Raw genomic sequence first — 21,984 nt, 5'->3', positions numbered from 1 at the left:
TACCTTTAGTCTAAATCTTGTGCACTCCGTGTCTACCTGTAGTCTAAACGTAGTGCACTCCGTGTCTACCTGTAGTCTAAACCTCGTGCACTCCGTGTCTACCTGTAGTCTAAACGTAGTGCACTCCGTGTGCACAAGGGTGTAACCTTTAGTCTACTACCAACACTAGGTAATTAAAAGGCTGTAGCTATATAAAGATCTAGTATACCCGGTCAAATTAAAAGACATACAGTTCTTGTGCAACAGTGCATGCAGAACGTGAATACTTAAAGATAATCAAATCAAAGTATATTGTATTCCGATGGCTTATGTCAGTCCTTTGGGTTACGAAGACATATCATTACAAAATTTGACGCAAGTATGAATCGCTCCACCTACTGTAGATCTCAATTTGCTATGTATCTAGAAATATTCGAATAGTTCTCGTAGGTAAGAGTGACTGAAGTTTGCAAAATTAAATGCATCCGATATATAAATATTTGTAGCGTGAGTGGACTGGGTCGATCATCGGTGACCATATGCACTTTGAGTTTAAGACCAATTAGTATATCATTCGGCTAGTGTTTCCGGTCCCAGGTTCAAATCCTGGTCTGGCCGCTACATTTTCTCCCCACTTGTTACATTTCTATGGTACCTGCGATATTTTGTCGAAAAGTGAGTCACAGCTACTGGTCTTGTTTCATTGATTATTAACTTTCATATATACAGTATTTCTCTTCCACTTTGTGTTGCATCTATTATAGATTCCATAGCTGCAATCATCGCAGCACATTTCAATCTACTCCGACAGTCTATAGTAAGCAGAAAAAACACGAAGAAACTCTATTTTCAGGTCTCTTGTAGTTATTTCTTAAAGTATCATACAGCTTAACCATGAATACAAGACTGTATGACTGTCAATGTCGTTAGAAATATACCTATTATTTGCATGATCGTAAAAGGTGACTAAATATGATTTAATATTTTCTTTTCTTCCTTCTTCCCATCTTCTCCCTTGACAGCACCTCACTTTCAGTTTTCGTTGAGCGCTCGCCATGCGAGGAAGGTTGCGGATTGTCCCAAGGCCAAAACATACTATATTGTGGTAGTTTTTGTAACTAATTAGCAGTCAGCATAAAGAATGCGTGATGATTGCATTTTGGTTGCCAGTGTAATGTGATCGGGTGTGGTTTGCTTCGTTGTTGTCGGTGGCAAGAGTCAGTGAGATAGCACTGAAAAAGGCAAGAGTTCCACTTTACAGGAGACACAACATAAAGTTTTTCTCCTCTTACTAACTGACTTTGTTCTTCCTAACGTCTACCTTGACACCACCTCACTTTTGCCTTCGGTTGAGCGTTAGCCCCTGTGAGGTAGGATCTGGGTTCTGTCTCCATGCCTTGACATACCATAAATGTAACCTTGAACTCGTTTAAATGTAATCGTGAACTCAGCTAAATGTATCCTTGAATTCATGTAAATGTAGCTTTGAACTCGGTTAATAAAATTAATGTAACCTTGAACTCATTTAAATGTAACCTTGAACTCATTTGAATGTATACTTGAATTCATTTAAATGTAACCTTGAACTCAGCTAAATGTACATGTATCCTTGAACTTTGCTTAATATAACCTTGAACGCAGTTAAATGTAACCTTGAACTATTTCTGACGGAATCAATACTTCTTGAATACTGATAGTACTGACAAAATCAATCCTGATAGGCGCAAAATAACAGTCAAGCCTGTCTATAAAGGACATCAAAATTATCAAAACAAACTTGTCCTTTATAGACAGGTGTCCTTTATAGCAGGTTTTACTTTGCCTTATTTTTCGTTTTTAATAAAATACATCAAATAAATATTCTCTGAAAATGCTACAGAAAAAATAACCAATGAAATCCAATTGTTCATCATTGTAGATATTTTAATAGCTCATTTCAATCAAGTATTGAGGCCAGACATTTAGTAAATGATATGCATTTTAGTGGTCAGGCATGATTTAGCATTCCAGAATATAATTTCAATTCCCAAAAAATCACATTTGAAATTACATTTAGCAAAGGTTTATAAGGATATATTTAGCCTACTTATACCATTTCCTATAAAATGCAATTATCATCGTTTTTTTTGCGGTTCAACTTTTTCACCATTTTATAATCAAAGTAACTTTGTATTCAAAATCTGTACATGTATCTGTATAGCGATCAGGCAACAATTTTGAAATATCTACATTTTGTTTATGAAGGTACCGATAATTTTATATGGTCATATAGTGAATATGTCCTAAATATTGTACGTATTGCGAAAGTATGGTACATTGTACATAGTACATACTGTAGAATATAGTGAACCAATTTATTTGATTTTTTATACTTGCGTGCATCTTTGAAATCTTGAAAAGATTCATATGATGATAAGCAATGTTTGAGTAAAATATCACATCATTTTTTTTCTGGAATTCTCCACATATAATAATAAGTTACAAGACCTGATTCTATATCGCATATTATGACTCAGAATCTCCACGATTTTCATTCAAGGTGAGATCAATTTTGGTTGTACCACAAGTACTCGCCATTTCATTCATTAAGTTGATATACGTATGTATAGTAATACGTGCTGTTTATACTGACTGGCAATGCAACGGCCCGAGCCACTACAGAGACAATATCACAGTAGAGTTATTTTGTAGGTTTTGGAGAGTTTCTGTCGAGCGAGCAGATCAAGTGAGAATACCGGGTCCTTGCTCAATGGTCCTGATTCAATCCTTGTATCTGCTTGGTTGGTCATACAGAAATAGGTTTCGTTGTTAATGGTTTTGTTTCCATAGCAACTGCCTCCATGAGACCTACAAAGAGGATATTGAATACAATTACATGTAGATTTCTTTACAAAAGAGATTCTATTCTGAAGTAGTTTTGTGCATCTTGGTGAATAACTATTACATTGTTCAGTTATAGATCTTCATAAAATATATCTTCAACAACTTGCTGATATGTTCTACAGTCCTATCTGTATTAAGTAAGAGACCACCTAATGGAAAGTGCTCTCTAAATAGAGAGAAGTCTCTTAAAAGAAAAACTCATACTGATCTGAATTAAGATGACCGGTCATCTATGTTTTGATGTTGATGTCTTTCAAAATAATTTTATATGTGTTTTAGCTTCTTGAATAAATCAAAATACATCTTGTACAATAAAATTAAAAAGTGTCTTTTTGTTATTATTTTAATTCGTGTCTTTTTGTTATTATTTTAATTCAATCATATCTTAAATTGACATAATGCATAAAATTAATTAAAAGATACATTCGGGACTTGTCCAATATAATGTTAAATTTGTATATGGCAAAACGCCGTAATGGCGGTCATTTTAGAAATTTCTGGTCCCGAATGCAGATTTCGGCATCCACAGGGAATGAAAAATGAGGTTGCTGGTCACTTAAAAGAACTGGTCATTTAATAGAGTTAAAATATAGAGGAAAAACGCTTCGGGGGGAATTCAAATGGTCACTTAGAGCAGAGGGTCTCTTAATAGAGATGGTCGCATGGACTTTCTATCATTTTTACCAACCTCGCACCACATAAATGTAATGTGATGTTTCGCCTGATTCAGAATAATGAGATATACAGTCGAACTCTGATAATTCGACAACCCAGCTTAATACGAAGTACTTTGCCGGTCCCGGTCGAATTCCCTCTTTATCTTTGTTTAAAGAACTCGGAAAACTCGAAGAACTCGGAAAATACAAAGTAAATTTTGGGTCCGAATTACAAAAATCATAATAAAATGTTCTTATAACTCAAAATGAGATTTTTTGGACAACGAGTTCGCCGAAAATGCAGATTTTTTCCCCATAAATCTGCTGTAGAACAGCATTTGAAATATATATCTCGGTTTTATTGTTATAATTTTGCAACTACAATCGGCGATTTTGACATCTCTCTTGTTCACATCATTTTACGACATGGAACTGGTCTATATATACCAAGAAAAGAGATCATCATTAGACATGAGAACTCACTTAATTCGAACAGTCGGATAACTCGAAGTTTTATCTCGGTCCCTTCGAGTTCGTTTTAACCGAGTTCCACTATACAATCAATGACAGATATTAGGGTTCTTACATGTCATAAAAAACTTTGAATCCAGTTTAAGATCAGATTGACTAGATTTAATGACTTATTTGGGGAATGAATTAATGTCATCACTCTCTCTACATACAATTGCCCTGACACTTTTTGATTTTGAACAGGTTTTTTGACTATGTCTACTTTCAGTAGAAATACTAAGTCAGTTTTAGCATCTCCATGCTTTGAAAAATGAAAATACTGCAGTCTTGCATATATACTTTTAACCGGCTTTCTGCCAAGGATTCTTAATTTTGTAACTTCCTTTTCAAAGCATTTTCATGTAGATTAAGTTTCCCAGATTTAACATTGAATGGAAATACTGTACCTTTCAACTTAATTGTGCAAGAACTGTGGAAGATATAGATTTCATGGGGAGAATCTTTCACAAATTCACCTTAATTGCAAAAATTGTGAATATAAATCACATGTGAAAGAAAATTGGTTTATAGTAAGACCCACCTAAATATGACATTGGCCATCTCTGGATTGTCCTCAAAATCACTGTGCATCTGTCCAGCAAGACGATGGAACTCTTCATCTTCTCCCGTCAAAGGCTCCAGGGAGTTACCTAGAAGAATAAACACAGTTTTTCATCTGATTATCATTGGGAACATCCATCCTTCAAACATATTTTTTTAATTTCACATCAAAAAGAATTTTAAACGACTTCATATTATCCATAAATTTATAGATCTAGACTATACTCTATTTTTTTCTTACAATTTTTTTTTCAAAAGTGCTGAACCATTTTTTTAATTTGCTTACATTTCTTATGGTCATCATGCCAACTACATGACCAAATTATAGAAAAAAGACCATTACAATTGAATCTGAGATGAAACAAATAATATATTAATTTGTAATATGGATATATAAATGTAATTGTTAAATATTTTTAAACATTTTATGGTTTTGACGTCCATACAAAGCTTATACCAACTAGTATGGTTCATTGTTTGTAAACAAAGACAAACCTTTTACTGTTTGGAAAAATGAATCGTATCTAAGGAAATTGTAGCTATCCATGAAACCCTGAAATTAAAAACAAAACAGGAATGAATTTAGTAGCTGATTTACAGTTTGGGAAAAGATAACCCAATGAAATTGAACAAAAATAGGAACATCAATTAATCAATTTTTAACATGTGTATGATTTCTGTATGGGTACAACTAATCCTGGATATTGCAGGGGTAACTATCACTGTCGTTATATCCATCTCTGCACAATCTCATAGTAAAACTTGAGGCAAGAGAACAGGTAATTTAGCCCTTTGATGTACATCAAAAGAAATTGTATAACGGTACAAAGTAGTTGACTGTGTGGCTTTGATGTTGGACGTCACTCTCTTTGTAGTTTTCAAATGAAGTCTTTGCAGGCCTGTGATCAGTCAGTTTTTTTCTCCTGAACTGCCTTCAGTTTTACTGTGAGATAGTCCAGGGGTGGATGTAAGGTCAGTGATAGTAACCCCTGGAGTATCAAGGATGTATGTATACCAACCTCGTTAGAAGATTGTGAAACACATTCTTTCACATAGTAATCCAACTCTGCCATGCTTGCCAGGGAACTTTTATACTAAAACCCCAAAAAACGTATTAATCAATTATGATGTACATGTTATGATCAGAAATAAATAAAGAGCAAAAAGAAAAAAATGCAAATAAAACATCTAATGATGTAACACAAAAATAATCATGCTTTAAAATCTTATCAAGAATGAAAAACTCGTTTTGGTTTTTTTTTGAAGATTAAACTATCATCATGGTAAAACTATCAGAAGCAAATGTCTTTCATTTTATAACATAAATCAAATTTAGAAGTAAGAAATTACCTCACAACTTATAATTGATTTGCATGTCTTAAAATGGCAGGAAAAATGAGGAAAAATGAGTCATTGTACTACCTGAAACAGAATTCTAACTTAATTTTTAAAATTTTCAAAATAACATATTTAGTTACCAAGTAATTATTTATTATAATTAACTTTTATTTTCAAATTGGAACTAAAATCAAAACAACTAGAACTTACCAAGGCACTCAAAACGTTTTCATCGGTAGTGGATTCCTCCTCCATCAGTAACATGAGACAAACATCAGAATGACGTTGAATATAAAGTGTCAGTTCATGCAGGCCGTGTTCCCGTGGTAACCAGTTCAACTCTGGGTCCTGATCTGCCTCCGCAGTAGACCCTGTTGCCTGACTTTCGAATGACCCAGAATTATGTACTGTTTCTATAGATGTATCTGGAGTGTCTGTCGTCACATTACCAGCAATATTGCTCGGGTTTTTCAGAAGAGGTATAGTGTTCTCTGCACCAGATTCCTCACCAGTTGTCTCGTAGTTACTTCCCTTGAAAACCATAGTCTCTTTGTTCTCCTCATTCTCCGGAGATGACAGATAACTAACGAATGATTCATCAGCACTCATAATGGAAGTCTCGTACATGCTTTCTGTCCCAGTTTCCTCCGACTCGGAAACAATGCCTGTTGACCGTTTTCTCTCAGTTAAATAATTTCCGATCACTGAATCCTCTCTCTTGGATTGTTCCAATTGTGAACATTGTTCCTTTTTCTCACTCATAGTGTGCTTATTTTCATCATTTCCTGGTTCATTTCTGCATCCACTTTCTTGCATTGATGATTTTTTGGGAGAGGGTGAAAGTGAAACACTATCAGTTTCCATAATTACAGCTGCACTGCCTTCATGATCTGTGACAATATTTGGCAATTTTTTGCTACTTTCCATAGGTTTTCCATCAAACTCATCTGCATAATGGTGAACAATAATATCAGCTTTCAATCTCATAGAAATATTCTTTTCTGAATCATCAACTCGAATTTGAGAAACTTTCGGCGAGGTTTTCTCCTCATTGTCTTCTAAGTCACTTATAGTTTCACTATCTTCCCCTGAAACAGTCACTATGATTTTCTTTTGCAATGACGCTGAATCTGTCAGATGTGTGTTCTCCAATATTTCTGATATATCAGTTTTACTAGATTTCTCAGACGGTACCACCTTTTCTTTACATTCCACATAAGTAATTTCTGACAGAGTAGACGATGGAATTTCTGGAATTATTTCCATATTTGAACTTCTTCCACTGTAGTTTCTGTCGCTCCTGGAACTAGGACGCCGTATGTTCGAATCATCTTTTGTAAAACGTCTCGGTGACTCTGATTTTCTGCTGGGTCCCACAGAAGCTTTGTCCCAGACAAATTTTGAGCTTTCACTATGTCTGTATTGTCCATGTGAATTTAGACTGTGTTGTGGTTTGATGGCCGTATATTCCTCGTCTGTTAAATACACGGTGACAAGCCGCACTCCAAGAGGAAGTGGGAAATCTGATCACATAACAAACATCAAATTAAAGAAACTTAGCTTAGGTATATATACAAGGTATTTGATGAAGTTGATGTTCAAAAATGTCTTGTATGTGTGTTTCTTTTATATTTTAAATTTGAGTATAAAGTACGTAATAAAAATGTAAGAACTTGAAAAGAAAATGTGCCAATTTAAGTTCCTAATACATGTATCTTTTAAATACAAAATTTAAAAAAAAATATGTTTAAAACAGTAGTTACACTCACCAGTTTTTACTTCAGCACAGGGTAACTGTAACAAAAACATAATACAATACATTCTATTTTAACATTTAGAAAGTCAATAAATTGGGATATTTCGACATTGGGATAATTTTAATTTTGTGATGTTGTACTAAAATAGCGTGGTTAAAGATAGATATATATATTACATTACGGTAATATCCATCATGGTACATTCAGTCTGATTAAAATACTGATCTGTATTCTTTTGTTTGTTTCATAGAGGATCAATCTGCTTTCAAAATTGAGAAAATAATTTTCTGGAGATGAAAATGTAGTCATTTCATCCTTATTAATCACAAATAATTAAATAAAATATCATAAATGATATTAAAAATTTAAAGCATATATATGTTATTAAGAGGAAATGTTTATTTTCAGCTGATGATGCCAGATATACACAATTTAACATCTGCAATTACGCTCTGTCGGTCACGTGTTGGAGCATCTTTAAAACATCTAGCGACTAAGAACATCCTACCCTGTAGTTGATATGGTGCATATGGTAGCGTCTAACAGCATCCTAATTATGTGTTTACTTACCCATTCCAATTAACAGTAATATACTGTCTAATGTAAGAAACATCACACCTTATTTGGTCACATACACCTTATTTGGTCACATTATTGTAAACTAACTATCTTTCGCGACTATTAACATTTTAGATTTCTACATTAAAACAAAGTCGCAAACTTAAGATAAATATTTGTGGACTTAAAAATAAGAATTTACATTCCTATCAATATAAATGACATAATTTTTGATATGCAGCCAATAAACTTTTGCTGGTTTACTTGGATCCTGAAATTCGCAAAAGTAAATGGCACACAAAAGAAAGTAGAAAGTAGATTTACAGCATAACTAACACCAACAAACTAGAACACCTACGTACAAACTAGTAACCTCTCCAAAAAATACTTTTTTTTTTGCAGCAGATAAGATTTGATTATCATAATTATTTTTTTCAACTGAACTGACTTTTTGACGTTTATAACAATAACTCTTTTGACACTCTGATATCCATTTCAAACATTTTATAGAAGACTTGATTACATACCTCTGGACGGATGAGGATCAGTTTCCTAGTCAACTCTGGTGACATCTGTGTACATAGGACTCTGTTGAGAGATGAAATCATAAGATTACAAATTCAAGGCGATACAGGTTGCATGGTTTCATTGAAAGATTAAAAATATGTTTTTGGTTTGATTTTACACCTGTAACCAATTTTTAACACTTCATCTTTCAAATTTATGGATTAGATTTGAAATGATTTGTCTGTGTGGCGTGTACTTCCTATGGTCTAATACATAGACCAATGGCCCTAAAATTTCATGGTTATAAACATATAAAATGCATCTGTACAACCTCAGTCTTTGACCCTAAAAATTTAAGCTTTGATTTTAGAAACATGTATCCATTTTGTTTAGTTAACCTCCAAACCTAATTAAATATAAAAAAAACAGACATTTCATGTCTTTGTGATCCTTTGTGACCTTAATCTGACCTTTGACCTATTTTGACCTCTGACCTACTTCTGTTTATATAGAACAGCTCCCAATGTGACTCCTTGCCTTCGCTGGCTGGATTGAAGGATGTTTGAGGTCTGCAGGAAAAGGTCACTGTTTACCTAGTAAAATTCAGTCAATAGAATTAACAAATATGTACTGTATTCGGCCAAATATGTGCCTAGGATGCTTAACAAGAGATCCCAGAGCGATCTTGGCGCCCACCAAAGAATGATCTATATCTGACAAAGGAAAGATGGATCTTTTCTCTACTTTTTAAACTTTTTCAAACATACTACATATAAAATTTGAGACAGATCGCTTCAGTACCTTTTGAGAAATAGCGGTAACAAACTTCAACTATCAAAATCCAAGATGACTCCTTGGCGGCCATCTTGTTGATCAATCGGTCCCAAATCACAATATGCACAACTAGGGCCCTAGGGGAACCTACATGTGAAATTTGAGAAAGATCCATTCAATACTTTCTGAGAAATAGCGATAACAAACTTTGAATATAAAAATCCAAGATGGCTGTGGCCTGGCAGCAATTTTGTTAACCAATCGGTCCCAAAATGCAATATGCACAACTAGGTCCCTAGGGGAACCTACATATGAAATTTGAGACAGATCCCTTCAGTACTATCTGAGAAATAGCCATAACAAACTTTAACTATCGAAATCCAAGATGGCGGCCTGGCGGCCATCTTGTTCACCGATTGGTCCAAAAATGCAATATGCACAACTAGGTCCCTAGGGGAACCTACATATGAAATTTGAGACAGATCCCTTCAGTACTATCTGAGAAATAGCCATAACAAACTTTAACTATCGAAATCCAAGATGGCGGCCTGGCGGCCATCTTGTTCACTGATTGGTCCAAAAATGCAATATGCACAACAAGGGCCCTAGGGGAACCTACATATTAAATTTGAGAAAGATCCCTTCAGCACTTTTTGAGAAATGGGGATATCAAACCTAAACTATCAAAATCCAAGATGGCCGCCTGGCGGCCATCTTGTTTTTCCTATCAGCCTCAAATCTGTATGGCACAAAAAGGGACCAAGGGTAACCTCCATGTGAAGTTTGAACAAAATTCCTTCAGTAGTTCTCAAGAAATATCGATAACAAACTTCAACTGCCAAAATCAAAGATGGCTGCCTGGCGGCCATCTTGTTTTTCCGATCAGCCGCAAAATCTGTATGGCACAACTAGGGACCAAGGGTACCCTCCATGTGAAGTTTGAACAAAATCCCTTCAGTAGTTCTCAAGAAATATCGATAACAAACTTCAACTGCCAAAATCAAAGATGGCTGCCTGGCGGCCATCTTGTTTTTTTCCGATCAGCCGCAAAATCTGTATGGCACAACTAGGGACCAAGGGTAACCTCCATGTGAAGTTTGAACAAAATCCCTTCAGTAGTTCTCAAGAAATATCGATAACAAACTTCAACTGCCAAAATCAAAGATGGCTGCCTGGCGGCCATCTTGTTTTTCCGATCAGCCTCAAAATCTGTATGGCACAAATATGGACCAAGGGGACCCTCCATGTGAAGTTTGAACAAAATCCCTGCAGCAGTTTTTAAGAAAAATCAAGTGATAACAAGCCCAAAATCTGTATGGCCAATAGGACGGACAAAATCCTCAGAGTTTTTAAGAATAGTGAAACAAGCGGACGACGGACTACGGACGCAGGGCAATTTGAATAGCCCACCATCTGATGATGGTGGGCTAAAAATGATAAAATAACAGGGCGCTTAATGGACCCAAAGTTAGATTAGCCTTTCATAACATTATTGCACAAAGTAGGCCATAAATCAATTTGCAAAAACAAAAAAATCAAATAAAGAAACAATTGGTTTCCGTACATTCATTCTGCATTTAATTTAAGGCCAGTGAAAACTAGGCCTCAAAAATGGGGAGGGGTGTTTTATAGGTATGGGGGCGATTATTGGGTAAAATATAGCAATTCAAACCACATGTAAAATCCCTTCATTTCATTTGTGATATGTCTTTTATAATTCATAAATCACTTAAAAAAAAGAGAAATTTCAGAAAAGAGAAAAGAAAGTTTTCTGAATTGCATTAGTGCACAGAATATTTTTTTAACTAAAGGTTTTAGAGATTGTATAGTCATCAGTGTTAAAGACAATTACCTCGACGGAAGGAAGAACCTGGAACACCCGTTCGATGTGATTGACACTCAGACAGCTGGCCGAGGGAAACAACATTTCCCATAATGCCTTCATCTCCGCCAGGAATCCAAGATGGGTCTGGAATTGCTGAAGAAAAAAAGTCAGAAAAAATCAGTTCATATGGCAGCATGAAGGGTACTCCTGAGAAAGGTTAAAAAATTGGCAACAAAGAATGGAATTATATATATTACAGCAGATTCCGCCATCTATGACACACAATGTCAACAATTTACTTGAAATTGAGTTGTAATGATTTTTCAACTTGCTAAAAGAGAATGAAGTTATTATCAAATACAATTTTTCTTAGAAGTTGTATGTTACTTTCTGCAGTTTTATGTAAAATTAAGCTACGAATAATGATATTAACAGTTAACCAACTTATTTTTGCAATTTTACAACAATTCAATTTCATGTGACAGAGACCTTGAACGAATATACGTACCCGGCCTACTATACCTTTCGGCCGAGTATGAATTGGTCCCTATGTGTCGTAGTGGAGCACTGCCTCCGAAAATCACTCGGGCATCGTTTTCTTTACTTTTTTGTAGGTTTTCATATATTTTATGCGTATACATGCATTTACATATGATTTTTGTCCAAAACAAACATAACTACCATTCTTAATATCTACCGTACCGCTCACAAGACGTCAAATTCACAATTTGTGGACTTGCCGTATAAATTTCCTTCAGAAAGACCTTCATATGTATTATGTAAAAAATAATGCCTTGATGAGAATTTGATATTTTATGTGGTTCAGTTTTATTCCCTAGAAGGTAAGCGATATCAAACAAGTATAATAAAAATGCAAACAAACGTTTTATAATGGTTTGCATATTATTATACCTCACCGATGTGTCACAGTCGCTGATTGGTCGAGAGACGTCACATGTGAGGGCGACCCGACAAAACATTGTGTATTCCGTTGAACGTCATGTTCAAAAATTATGTTTCCCCCATGCGGAGACCCTCATATGTTTAGCAAGAGTTATCGTTCGTGTAATGGAACTCTCCGAGGTATTCCGATAACAAATAAAATGGATGGCAGACGACGCTTTCGTCCGAGGAAATGTATTAATATTCTTATGATTAAGGATACAGATAACACAATTATACTCCATATAATGTTTATATGATGTAACATGCTAAATAGAGTTGATTTTGGCTGAAAGATATGGTAGGTCTAACTTCTTATTTAAATATATCTGTAACGTTAGCCCAACACGGCAACAGTGTTTTGGGCAAACAACTTAAAGTCTAGCCATTATGTTAGACTTAGTATTTAAGCGCGAGAAAAACTTTATTTGTTCGGTATAATATACAATTTATTGCCCTGACGGTAGGGAGACAGGACGCTTAGTTTACCCGCGGCAAGTCATATTTCCCTCAGGCTACGCCCTCGGGAAATATGGCATGCCGTGGGTAAACAAAGCGTCATGTCTCCCTACCGTCTGGGCAATAAATATATAATCATTACTTTGCTCCATTAGCAGTAATAGGCACCAATTGTAGCTCTAAAGACGACACCATTTTCTGTCAAAAAGTCTTTTGAGCTACAATATTGCAGCATGACAGAGACCTTCTTAATACCAATAAGTCTTTATCTGAAACATTTCCACAGAAAAATACGAAATGCAGAAATAAGTTGATTTACAGCGTAATGTAGCATAAAAGATGCTCTTGTTCAATGTGAATGAAGTGCTCACTTCGGATGAAGATGAACATTTACATATCTCCTATTAAAACTTTACCTGTCTGATATTATCAATGTCTCCGTAGATAAACACAAATCCCTGATACAGGTGAGAGAGTTGTCTCTTCAGTAGCTCATTACTGTCTGTAGGCCGACCTTCTAATGCCTGTCAACAAGTTAAAGATTATCTATAGATCTATTTCATCTTTGTACATGTATATTACAAAGTTATCTCCCTTGTGGGCAGGCATTGATTGTGACATCATTACTTTAATTTGTGAGCACAAATTACAAGATGTACATTATTTTCACTAGATTATGATACATGTATTACGCTTTAACACTTCATGTAGAATATGTCTGTAAAAGCAGAAGACCAAAATATTTGTTTTTGGTTTATTATCAGTTCAAAGAAAATCTGTCATCTGTGAAAAGGTAAAATGTAAACTAATTAATTAAAGTTTACTTAGATAATCATATGATGCAAAATCTTACCGAAGAGTGAACTAGAAGTAGTCCGATCCTGCACTGGGTTTGTATGATTTCATATCCGTATATGTCATTGCGATTACACTAATTTAAATGCAACTCCCCTCCTGTTGACTATATAGGGGATATGTAAATATATGTAGGTGTGTATATGCAAACATGTATATAATGAAATACTACTATAAATATTTATTAGGAAATTAGCGATTCATACTTACAAATGTGTAGTTTCTCACTCTTTTGAGACAATATTTTTCCTGATGTAGTTTGAAAATTGACGGAGCAGACTTGCTGATAGCTGATTTAAGGAATTCTGACACTCCCATCAACTGACCACACACTGAACACTGGTCATCTATGGAGATCTAAAAAACAAGAAATTCTTAATACAGTATGCTAGTTATTTCCGCAAGGGCGTAATTTCAATATTTACATGAGCATAATAATAAAAAATACAATGTACATGTATGGACAATTTAAGAAAACTGCATTGTTTTTTTCAACATAATTGTATGTAATATACATTACCAGCATAAAATTTAGTACCCGGGTTCTAAAATGAAATAGTTTATGAAATTCTTTCAATGCATATTAGTGCTGTGTATCACGAGGTATGTGACAATTTGATACGTATCACGATACAGGGTTCACGGTACGATGTGTATAGCAATATTTTGATAGACAATTCGAATGTTGTGGTGTCGTTGTAAATGTATTGTTAGGTTAGTTGTATTTTCAGATTATTTTAGCTTTGCTTACACTCATTACAAAAGACGCGACTTTCATTCATTTCCCATGTTTCGTTTCTAGATTTAGTAGATAGAAACGCGAAATACGACCAGCAAATGGCCTATAGGCTCGAGTGCTTACACAAGTTTAGTCTTTTGCTATTCGTGGGATTTTGCCATTTTGTTACTAACAAAGTTTGGCTGATGTTGACAAAAGAAGATAATCCAATGTTCAACTTTTATTTTTAGGTATCGCGATACTAATAAACTGCACATGATGCATCGATTCACCATCAAGCGATGCAATACATTGATGCATTGGTGAATCATTACACATTTAATGCATACAAATTAATATTTAATTGTTACAAATTTTTAAGCTCCCTGGGCGCCAAGTACAGCGAATACAGCACATGTATAAACTAGTACTGATATTAGAAAAGTATAATACCATTATTATTTTGCCACTTTTATTTTAGCAATTATATTTAGAAACTGTTATAATTAGCTCCTATTTTATCAATTCCTAGCTTAGCGATAACTGAATGACTGGCAAAAATCTTATGACTTAAATTATTTTAAAAGTACATTATTGTACCATGATGCAGAGTATTTTTATTTTTTCGTTATACTTACATATGGAGGATAAAAGTAGAGGATAGCATCTTTCATGTCATCTTCCTCTCGCTTTAACACATCATGGTCATAGATAAAGAAAACACCCACCTCTCCAGTCGTTCTGTAATTAACATTGCTGATTATTGTAAATGTGGTTAATTATACATATGTAACAATAATTACGACGTAATTTAATAGCAACTAAACTTTTACAAAACAAATAAGTTCTAGTGGTTTTAATTGAGCACTTTACCCATGTACCATATAATAAAGCATTACACATCGCAATTATAAAAGTTGTAAGCGCCTAGCTACATGTACGTCAAATCGTTCTATATACTAAGGTAAAAGTCGCCGTGTAATCATAAATAAACTAACGTACATGTACAGTTGGGAGCAAGCTAAACTTGTTAGTGAAGTGCACTGGAGTGCGCAAGGAAGTTAACTCCGGTTCACTAGCTAGTGCACTAGAGTTAACATCGTAGTGCACTAGAGTTAACATTGTAGTGCACTAGAGTTCACATTGTAGTGCACTAGAGTTAACAACGTAGTGCACTAGAGTTAACACTGTAGTGCACTAGAGTTCACATCGTAGTGCACAAGATAAATGAGCCTGATACTCCTACTTATTGCACAAATTGTACATGTACAATCTGTTCATGTATATTTCATTGAATGATTTTAAATATCTTTCAATTATATCAGATGAATTACCAAATGTACTCTGTATTTAAAAATTAGCATAAATAAGTCAATTAGTATGTATATAATTAATTTATTAAATAAAATGGTTACTTTTATTGGTGTACATATATGGGTTTCATCTGAGTAATTTAGCCTTATATGAGTTTTAATATTAAAGTAAAGAATATACCGTAAGCTGCAATATGGCTTGACCACATGCATCTTTTCTTTAGATAATTTTTTTTCAGAAAATAAATGAATTCATTTATTTATTAGGATCAATTTTTTTTTTTTTTTTTTTTATAATTTACATTTTATTCAGTTTTTTCATCAATACATGTAATGTACACAAAATAACTGATCAATGATCATCATACATACTACATATATATTTGCTCTTTCTCACGTGTGTAATCATACATGTACCCTTACACTCGTGCATAGCTTTTTCTCATGCTGTATAGATTATCAATATACATACACAAAACACTCTTCTTACTTGCTTAGATTCTTTCCTGGTCAATTAAACTTGCATTCACATACCCACAGTACTTTCTAATTTTTAAGTATAACATTTTATCTATTCATACATTTACATCAACATAAAGCACTTTCTTACTTAGTAAATATCTAATTTTTATTCATACATACATTTAAATTCACATATCACATTGCACTTACATTCCCGCAGAATACTTTTTAAATTTCAAAACTTGCATTCACACACATTACTTTCTTAATTGATAAGGTTGCATAAAGCTTAAGTGTTATTGTAATTATTTACAAATTCATATCTATTACAGATATATACAGTGTATATACAGTATACAAGTGATGTCATTTTGTAAGGGTACAATAAACAAGTATATATTAAAACAGCAAATATTGAAGAAAAGAAAAGAAAAAATCTTTGTATTCATTTGCTTTAATTACAGTTTATAATTTGGTCAATATGATGTGTAACAGTACTATGTATTGATTATAGGAAAGAGAGAAATTATGATAGATAGAAAGATGAGAAAAGAAAGAGGAAAAAGGAGAAGAAGAAGAGCGAGAGAAAAAAAAAGGAGAATGTTATTTTAGAACAAATTGGGTAGGATGGTAAAACATAAAGCAAACATGTTAATGCAAAAACATTCTTTTATAAAACTGGAAATAGTATATTGGCTTTGTGAGGGGCTATATACCAGAATACACAGTTATCAGGGGAGATAATTCACTCAAATCTGATTATCTGAGGAATAAGTATTTATTAGAGAAGGGGGAAAACACACACACACACACACATATATATATATATGAGAATAAATATTAAATAAAACATATAACATTTATTTAATAAATCTCAAAATATTTTACATAATCATATATCTTATAATAATAGTGTTAATCAATGAGGTATTATTTATCCCAATGCCTAGAGCGTAACTAATTTGTCCCATTTTTTCCATTCCCCTTCAAATTTAAGTTTAGCGTTTTCATCCTTACATGTACAAATGAATTTCTGGATTATGTAGTTGTCTTTAATAATGTTTATGAGAGAGTTAATACTAAGTGAATTATGTAAACATCTCACTCTATAAATATACTGTTTTATAATGATTATAATTTCATTATCTACTCTGTTACTAGGTAAAGAATTCTGATGAAGGATACCGAAAAGGAAAGTTTTTTTATTAAATGAAAATGGAATATATAAGGCTGCCAATAAAGTTTCAAGACTCTCTAGTAATTTTGTGTTTCTTTGCATTCCCATAATAGATGGGTTATGGTTTCAGGTTCAGTGTTACACAGAATACATAAAGGGGAAGTAACTACTCCAATTTTGTACAAAAATGAGTTAGTAGTAAGAATGTGATGAATCACTCTATACTGAAACCACTGGAGTTTTGTGTTTTCTGTTACCCAGAAAGGAATTTTGTAGATTTTGCACCAAGCTATTGTATCAATGTTCTCAAAAATATTATTCCACTTTTTGGTAACAGATGGTACTATATCTGATTTTATAATGATATTATAAAAAAGTTTAGAACCTTTCTTGTCTTTGAGAATGAAGTGTAGATTAATTGGTACATAAGGATAAGAAATCTTATAAAATAGATACATCATATGCTGAAAGGAAATGTTTCACTGCGGAAATAAGACTATGGTATTGTAAATAATTTGTGTTCACTTGATATTTTTGAATAAAATCAGCAAATGAATAAAATTCGCCTGTGCTTACGTCTTTTAAAATATCATTCACAATGCAGATGTTTTTCTGATAGTAGGCCCTATAGCAAATATCTTTTCCACCAATTTTAATTTTATTATTATACCAAATAGGAACTTTCAATATATTTTCTTGTAAGAAATTATCATGATATTTTGTATTTAGCATGTACCACGATTTGAAAACATCTATCCAGAATTTATTTGAACACCTGTTTATACACACCTGAATATATTCTGAACCACAGTTTGCAAGACGGTCTAAATCAACAAAAGTTTTTAATATAATCAGCCATTTCTCATTACTCTTAAAGAGTCTTCTAATCCAAGTGAGTTTTAGAGAGTTAATAAAAGCACTAATATTGGTCATTTTCAAGCCACCATTACAATAATTCTGAACAATTACTTCCCTTTTAATCTTATCTGGTTTTCCATTCCACAGAAATTCATATAAAAGTGTGTTAAGTTTCTTAATAAATTTATCATCAGGGTTAGGAAGTGACATAAATAGGTGGTTAAATTGAGATATGAGTAGAGATTTGATAATATTAATTTTTCCGATAGGTGTTAATGACCTCCTATTCCAAATCTTAATCAGTGATTTGAGTTTAGTTAGCTTTTTGTCAAAATTAAGTTTAGGGATCTCATGAAGATTAACACTAAATTCTATTCCTAACAATGTAAATTTTTCTTTTCCCCACTGAAGATTTAGCTCAGGTAAATAATAATCCTGACTATACTTTCTACTCCCAATCCATATAACTTGAGTTTTTTCTACATTCATTTTTAAACCTGAAATTTTAGCATATTCTTTAAGTTCACATACTGCTTCAAATATTTTATACTTGTTATAATACATTTACTAATAGCTACATTTATTACTCAGATCAAATATTAGGTATTCTAGATATAAATAGCTATATTTATTTTAATTTATTTCATGTATTTAATTAATTTTTTTATTTGATTTTATTATTTATTTATTTGAATCATTTATCTTTGTTTTTGCCATTCTAGAAATTAACAGCTATATATAATTGTATTTCACATTTAGAATGTCAGATTTTGTATATTTAGCAGTTTTAGCTATTACACTTTTATTATACCCACATACGTCCGTACGTGTTAAAATGGGTGTGTGTATGTGTGTGTGAATGTGCAATGTAGTATTAGAGTATGAGCATTTACATGTTACACTATTACATAATATGATAACTGAATTGTGTTTTTATATACCAGTAATAAGTTGTAAAGCTTAAACTAATAAAGAAATTAAATTAAATTATACCTTGGTGAATTTTACCTGTACTGGCCAGGCTCCAGGGCAAGAACCAAGCTAGGGATCACCTGTCTTGTTATGCATGACTGCCCCTCCCCTAATCCTGTAATTACCTATGAAGCCAATGCAATTAACACAAAAATTGTGATTCAATCCTTTGAACAGGTGCCCTATGAGTATTGATTTTTGAAAAGTTACAGAACTTTGTATTTTGTCAAAAGTCAACAATTTAACTGAAATAAAATAGGTTGAAATTCATTGAAACGTTCTTATTATTATAGCTACCTTTGTACCCAAATAACTCTGTCAGAGACATACAAATATAGATTTTATATGTCTCTGACTCTGTTAATCAATTCTAGCAAGAAATTTATATGGTTATTTAACAGCTGCATGTGCGATTGGGACAATCAGTCAATCAAATTTGCGAATCCATGCCATATGATAAACAGACCTTGTTGATGAGTCTAATTATTTAAATCAAATCCTTATTTCTGTTTAAGCATATATTTCTACACATGTAATATTACATCATAATATTTGAAATATATTTTGAATGATGTATTAAATTTTGATTTATTTCTATATAATTATCTATGTATAAACATATGAAATCTATATCAAAATTAAGCAGCAAAAATTGTTTTCAATTTTATTAAAAGTGATGATCATCGACCTGCATGTACATTAAAATAATGTGGAGTATGTGTCACATATAATTCATTTTGTGTTTTAGTGTTTACAATATTTGTATCATATATATATCAAGGATTTCTAACTTAACTACTTTCATGTACATATTAATTATTTAATTGTTATCATATTTGATTGATGTTTAATTGGTACAAAAGTCTGTCACATACACTGATATACAAAATGTACATGAACTGTACATTGAACATGGGGACACAGGTATACACTGTCCCGCAAAAAATAACTTGTATACTGTAAACTCTAGGCACACAGGTCTGTCGTTATGGTTACTAGGCCTAGGGCCCCATTTCCCCATGCATCCCACATCCTGAAGGTGACAACTTACCCGGTGATTGATCAGTCAGGCGTCACCGGGTAAGGTATACAATTTTTCTTTAACGCGAACCCCAGCGGAGGTCCATTATAGCATATCATTTCAACAGATATATAAACATGCTGTGTCAGCCTTCTGTACCTGGATTAATTTAGTAATAGTCCTATATATATCTGCACTACCTTGAAACCATGTGTTTTAGTTCAACTTAATATTTTAATAAATAATTATAATATTTTATACAATACTAGTAACTTTTTTTCTCAAAAGACGCAAATTCATTCAATTGACATTAAATTGATACAATCCTTGTTTGTTTCCTGTCAAAATGAAGACAATGTATTCACATTGTGTTTGGAGCGTAATCTTGTTTGTTATTATTTATCTTTTTTTTCTGAGGAGATCGGGAGGAGGGTTTATTAATCATTGTATAGTTAATTTTATGCATCTACTCAGTTCAACCATGAACAGAGCGACCCCACGTACATGTACAACTATATGCGTATTCAAAACATGCTTCGAGACAATACCCCTTGGGCTCCTTTATACCCCAGCCCCACCCCAAACCTACCTAGCTATATTGTATGTGTATTTCACCACTCTGACACTTATTCTGCCCTCTGGACATGAATTGTTTTACCTGAAATTTAACTAACATGCTGGCTCAGGTATACATACAACCATCATTCATACTAGTCCAAGAAAAAGATGTGATTACATGAAGAAATGTACGTAAAATCAAATATTAAGATAATATACTGTATAAATTTTCTAGTAAAACCTATAATCTAGCTGGAATAAATGTAGCTTCGTGAACACTGTATCTAAAAATACAAGTTATCTAATTGACAATTTTAATTGTCCATGCACACTGTTGGGATAACTTTCATCCCCAATATTACAATTGTTAGTAATTGTAAGGATCCATATGGTGTCCGGAAAATTCATTCATTTATTTATTTCAAAATGAATATAAGTTATACCACAAATTTGAATATACTTGTATTTGTAAGGTTATACTGGAACATGTGTGTATCACGTACAGGCACTGTAAAACTGAAGTGCACTACGTAGTGCACTAGAGTTAACATTGTAGTGCACTAGAGTTAACATTGTAGTGCACTAGAGTTAACATTGTAGTGCACTAGAGTTAACATTGTAGTGAACTGGGGTTAACATCGTAGTGCACTACAATGTTTAGTCTAGTGCACTATGTTGTTCACTACGTGTGCACTACAAAGTGCACTAGATACCAAGTTTAGTTTGCTTCCAACTGTACATTGTATTTATATTAGAAAACGTGTATATTTATATATGCATTGCCTGGATGCATGCATTGATACTTTGAACGCGGAAGTTATTCTTATCGTTCATTTGTGATGCCCTAATCAGGCTGTAATGTGTACGTGTAATCTTAGTGCTATCCCTTACAGGCAATGTTTACACCTTCCGATTACCTGTGGCTGTGTGCAGATCTAGACCGTTACATGCATAATGTAAACAGACAGTTCTGATAGAATCGCGGTATTATCCCCAATTTTTACCTGAGTCTGTGGCTGGCCATGGTGTATATAACATGTCGTCACCAGCAAATATTTCCCGTCAACTTCTTAATTTCCTTCTAAATCGTTTAGATTGCACCGATTCATGATCTCTGGTACAAGCACTGTCGTCGGCCATTTTTTATGTCACATGATATTAAATCACGTGATCAGTACGACTGAGCGCTATTATTGATATGACAGAAAGGGTTCGAACCACAACAGGGAAGGGACATATTTTTTTAAGCTAAAATTAAGTGTTTTTATAATATATATAAAGTCCAATTTATGTTGCAATTA

At 33.3% G+C, this 21,984-nt stretch overlaps 1 protein-coding gene across 1 annotated transcript; it reads right to left on the bottom strand.

The window, feature by feature from the left end:
- Positions 1-1,881: 1,881 nt before the first annotated feature.
- Positions 1,882-21,847, bottom strand: LOC138323941 (BLOC-3 complex member HPS4-like). The gene is made up of 13 exons (XM_069268892.1): positions 21,688-21,847; positions 14,961-15,063; positions 13,815-13,961; positions 13,166-13,273; positions 11,376-11,501; positions 9,248-9,342; positions 8,770-8,830; positions 7,697-7,721; positions 6,138-7,450; positions 5,609-5,683; positions 5,085-5,142; positions 4,570-4,678; positions 1,882-2,826 (listed from the first exon to the last, which is right to left on the bottom strand). Exons 1-13 carry the CDS (start codon positions 21,705-21,707, stop codon positions 2,649-2,651), a joined length of 2,418 nt encoding a protein of 805 aa, XP_069124993.1. The 5' UTR covers positions 21,708-21,847; the 3' UTR covers positions 1,882-2,648.
- Between the last annotated feature and the right edge of the window lie 137 nt (positions 21,848-21,984).

Source organism: Argopecten irradians, chromosome 5 (assembly GCF_041381155.1).
Source record: "Argopecten irradians isolate NY chromosome 5, Ai_NY, whole genome shotgun sequence".
In the NCBI taxonomy this organism is placed as follows: Eukaryota; Metazoa; Mollusca; class Bivalvia; order Pectinida; family Pectinidae; genus Argopecten; species Argopecten irradians.
Note: the sequence above shows the minus strand (reverse complement) of the source record. Positions and strands in the feature narration are given on the sequence as shown.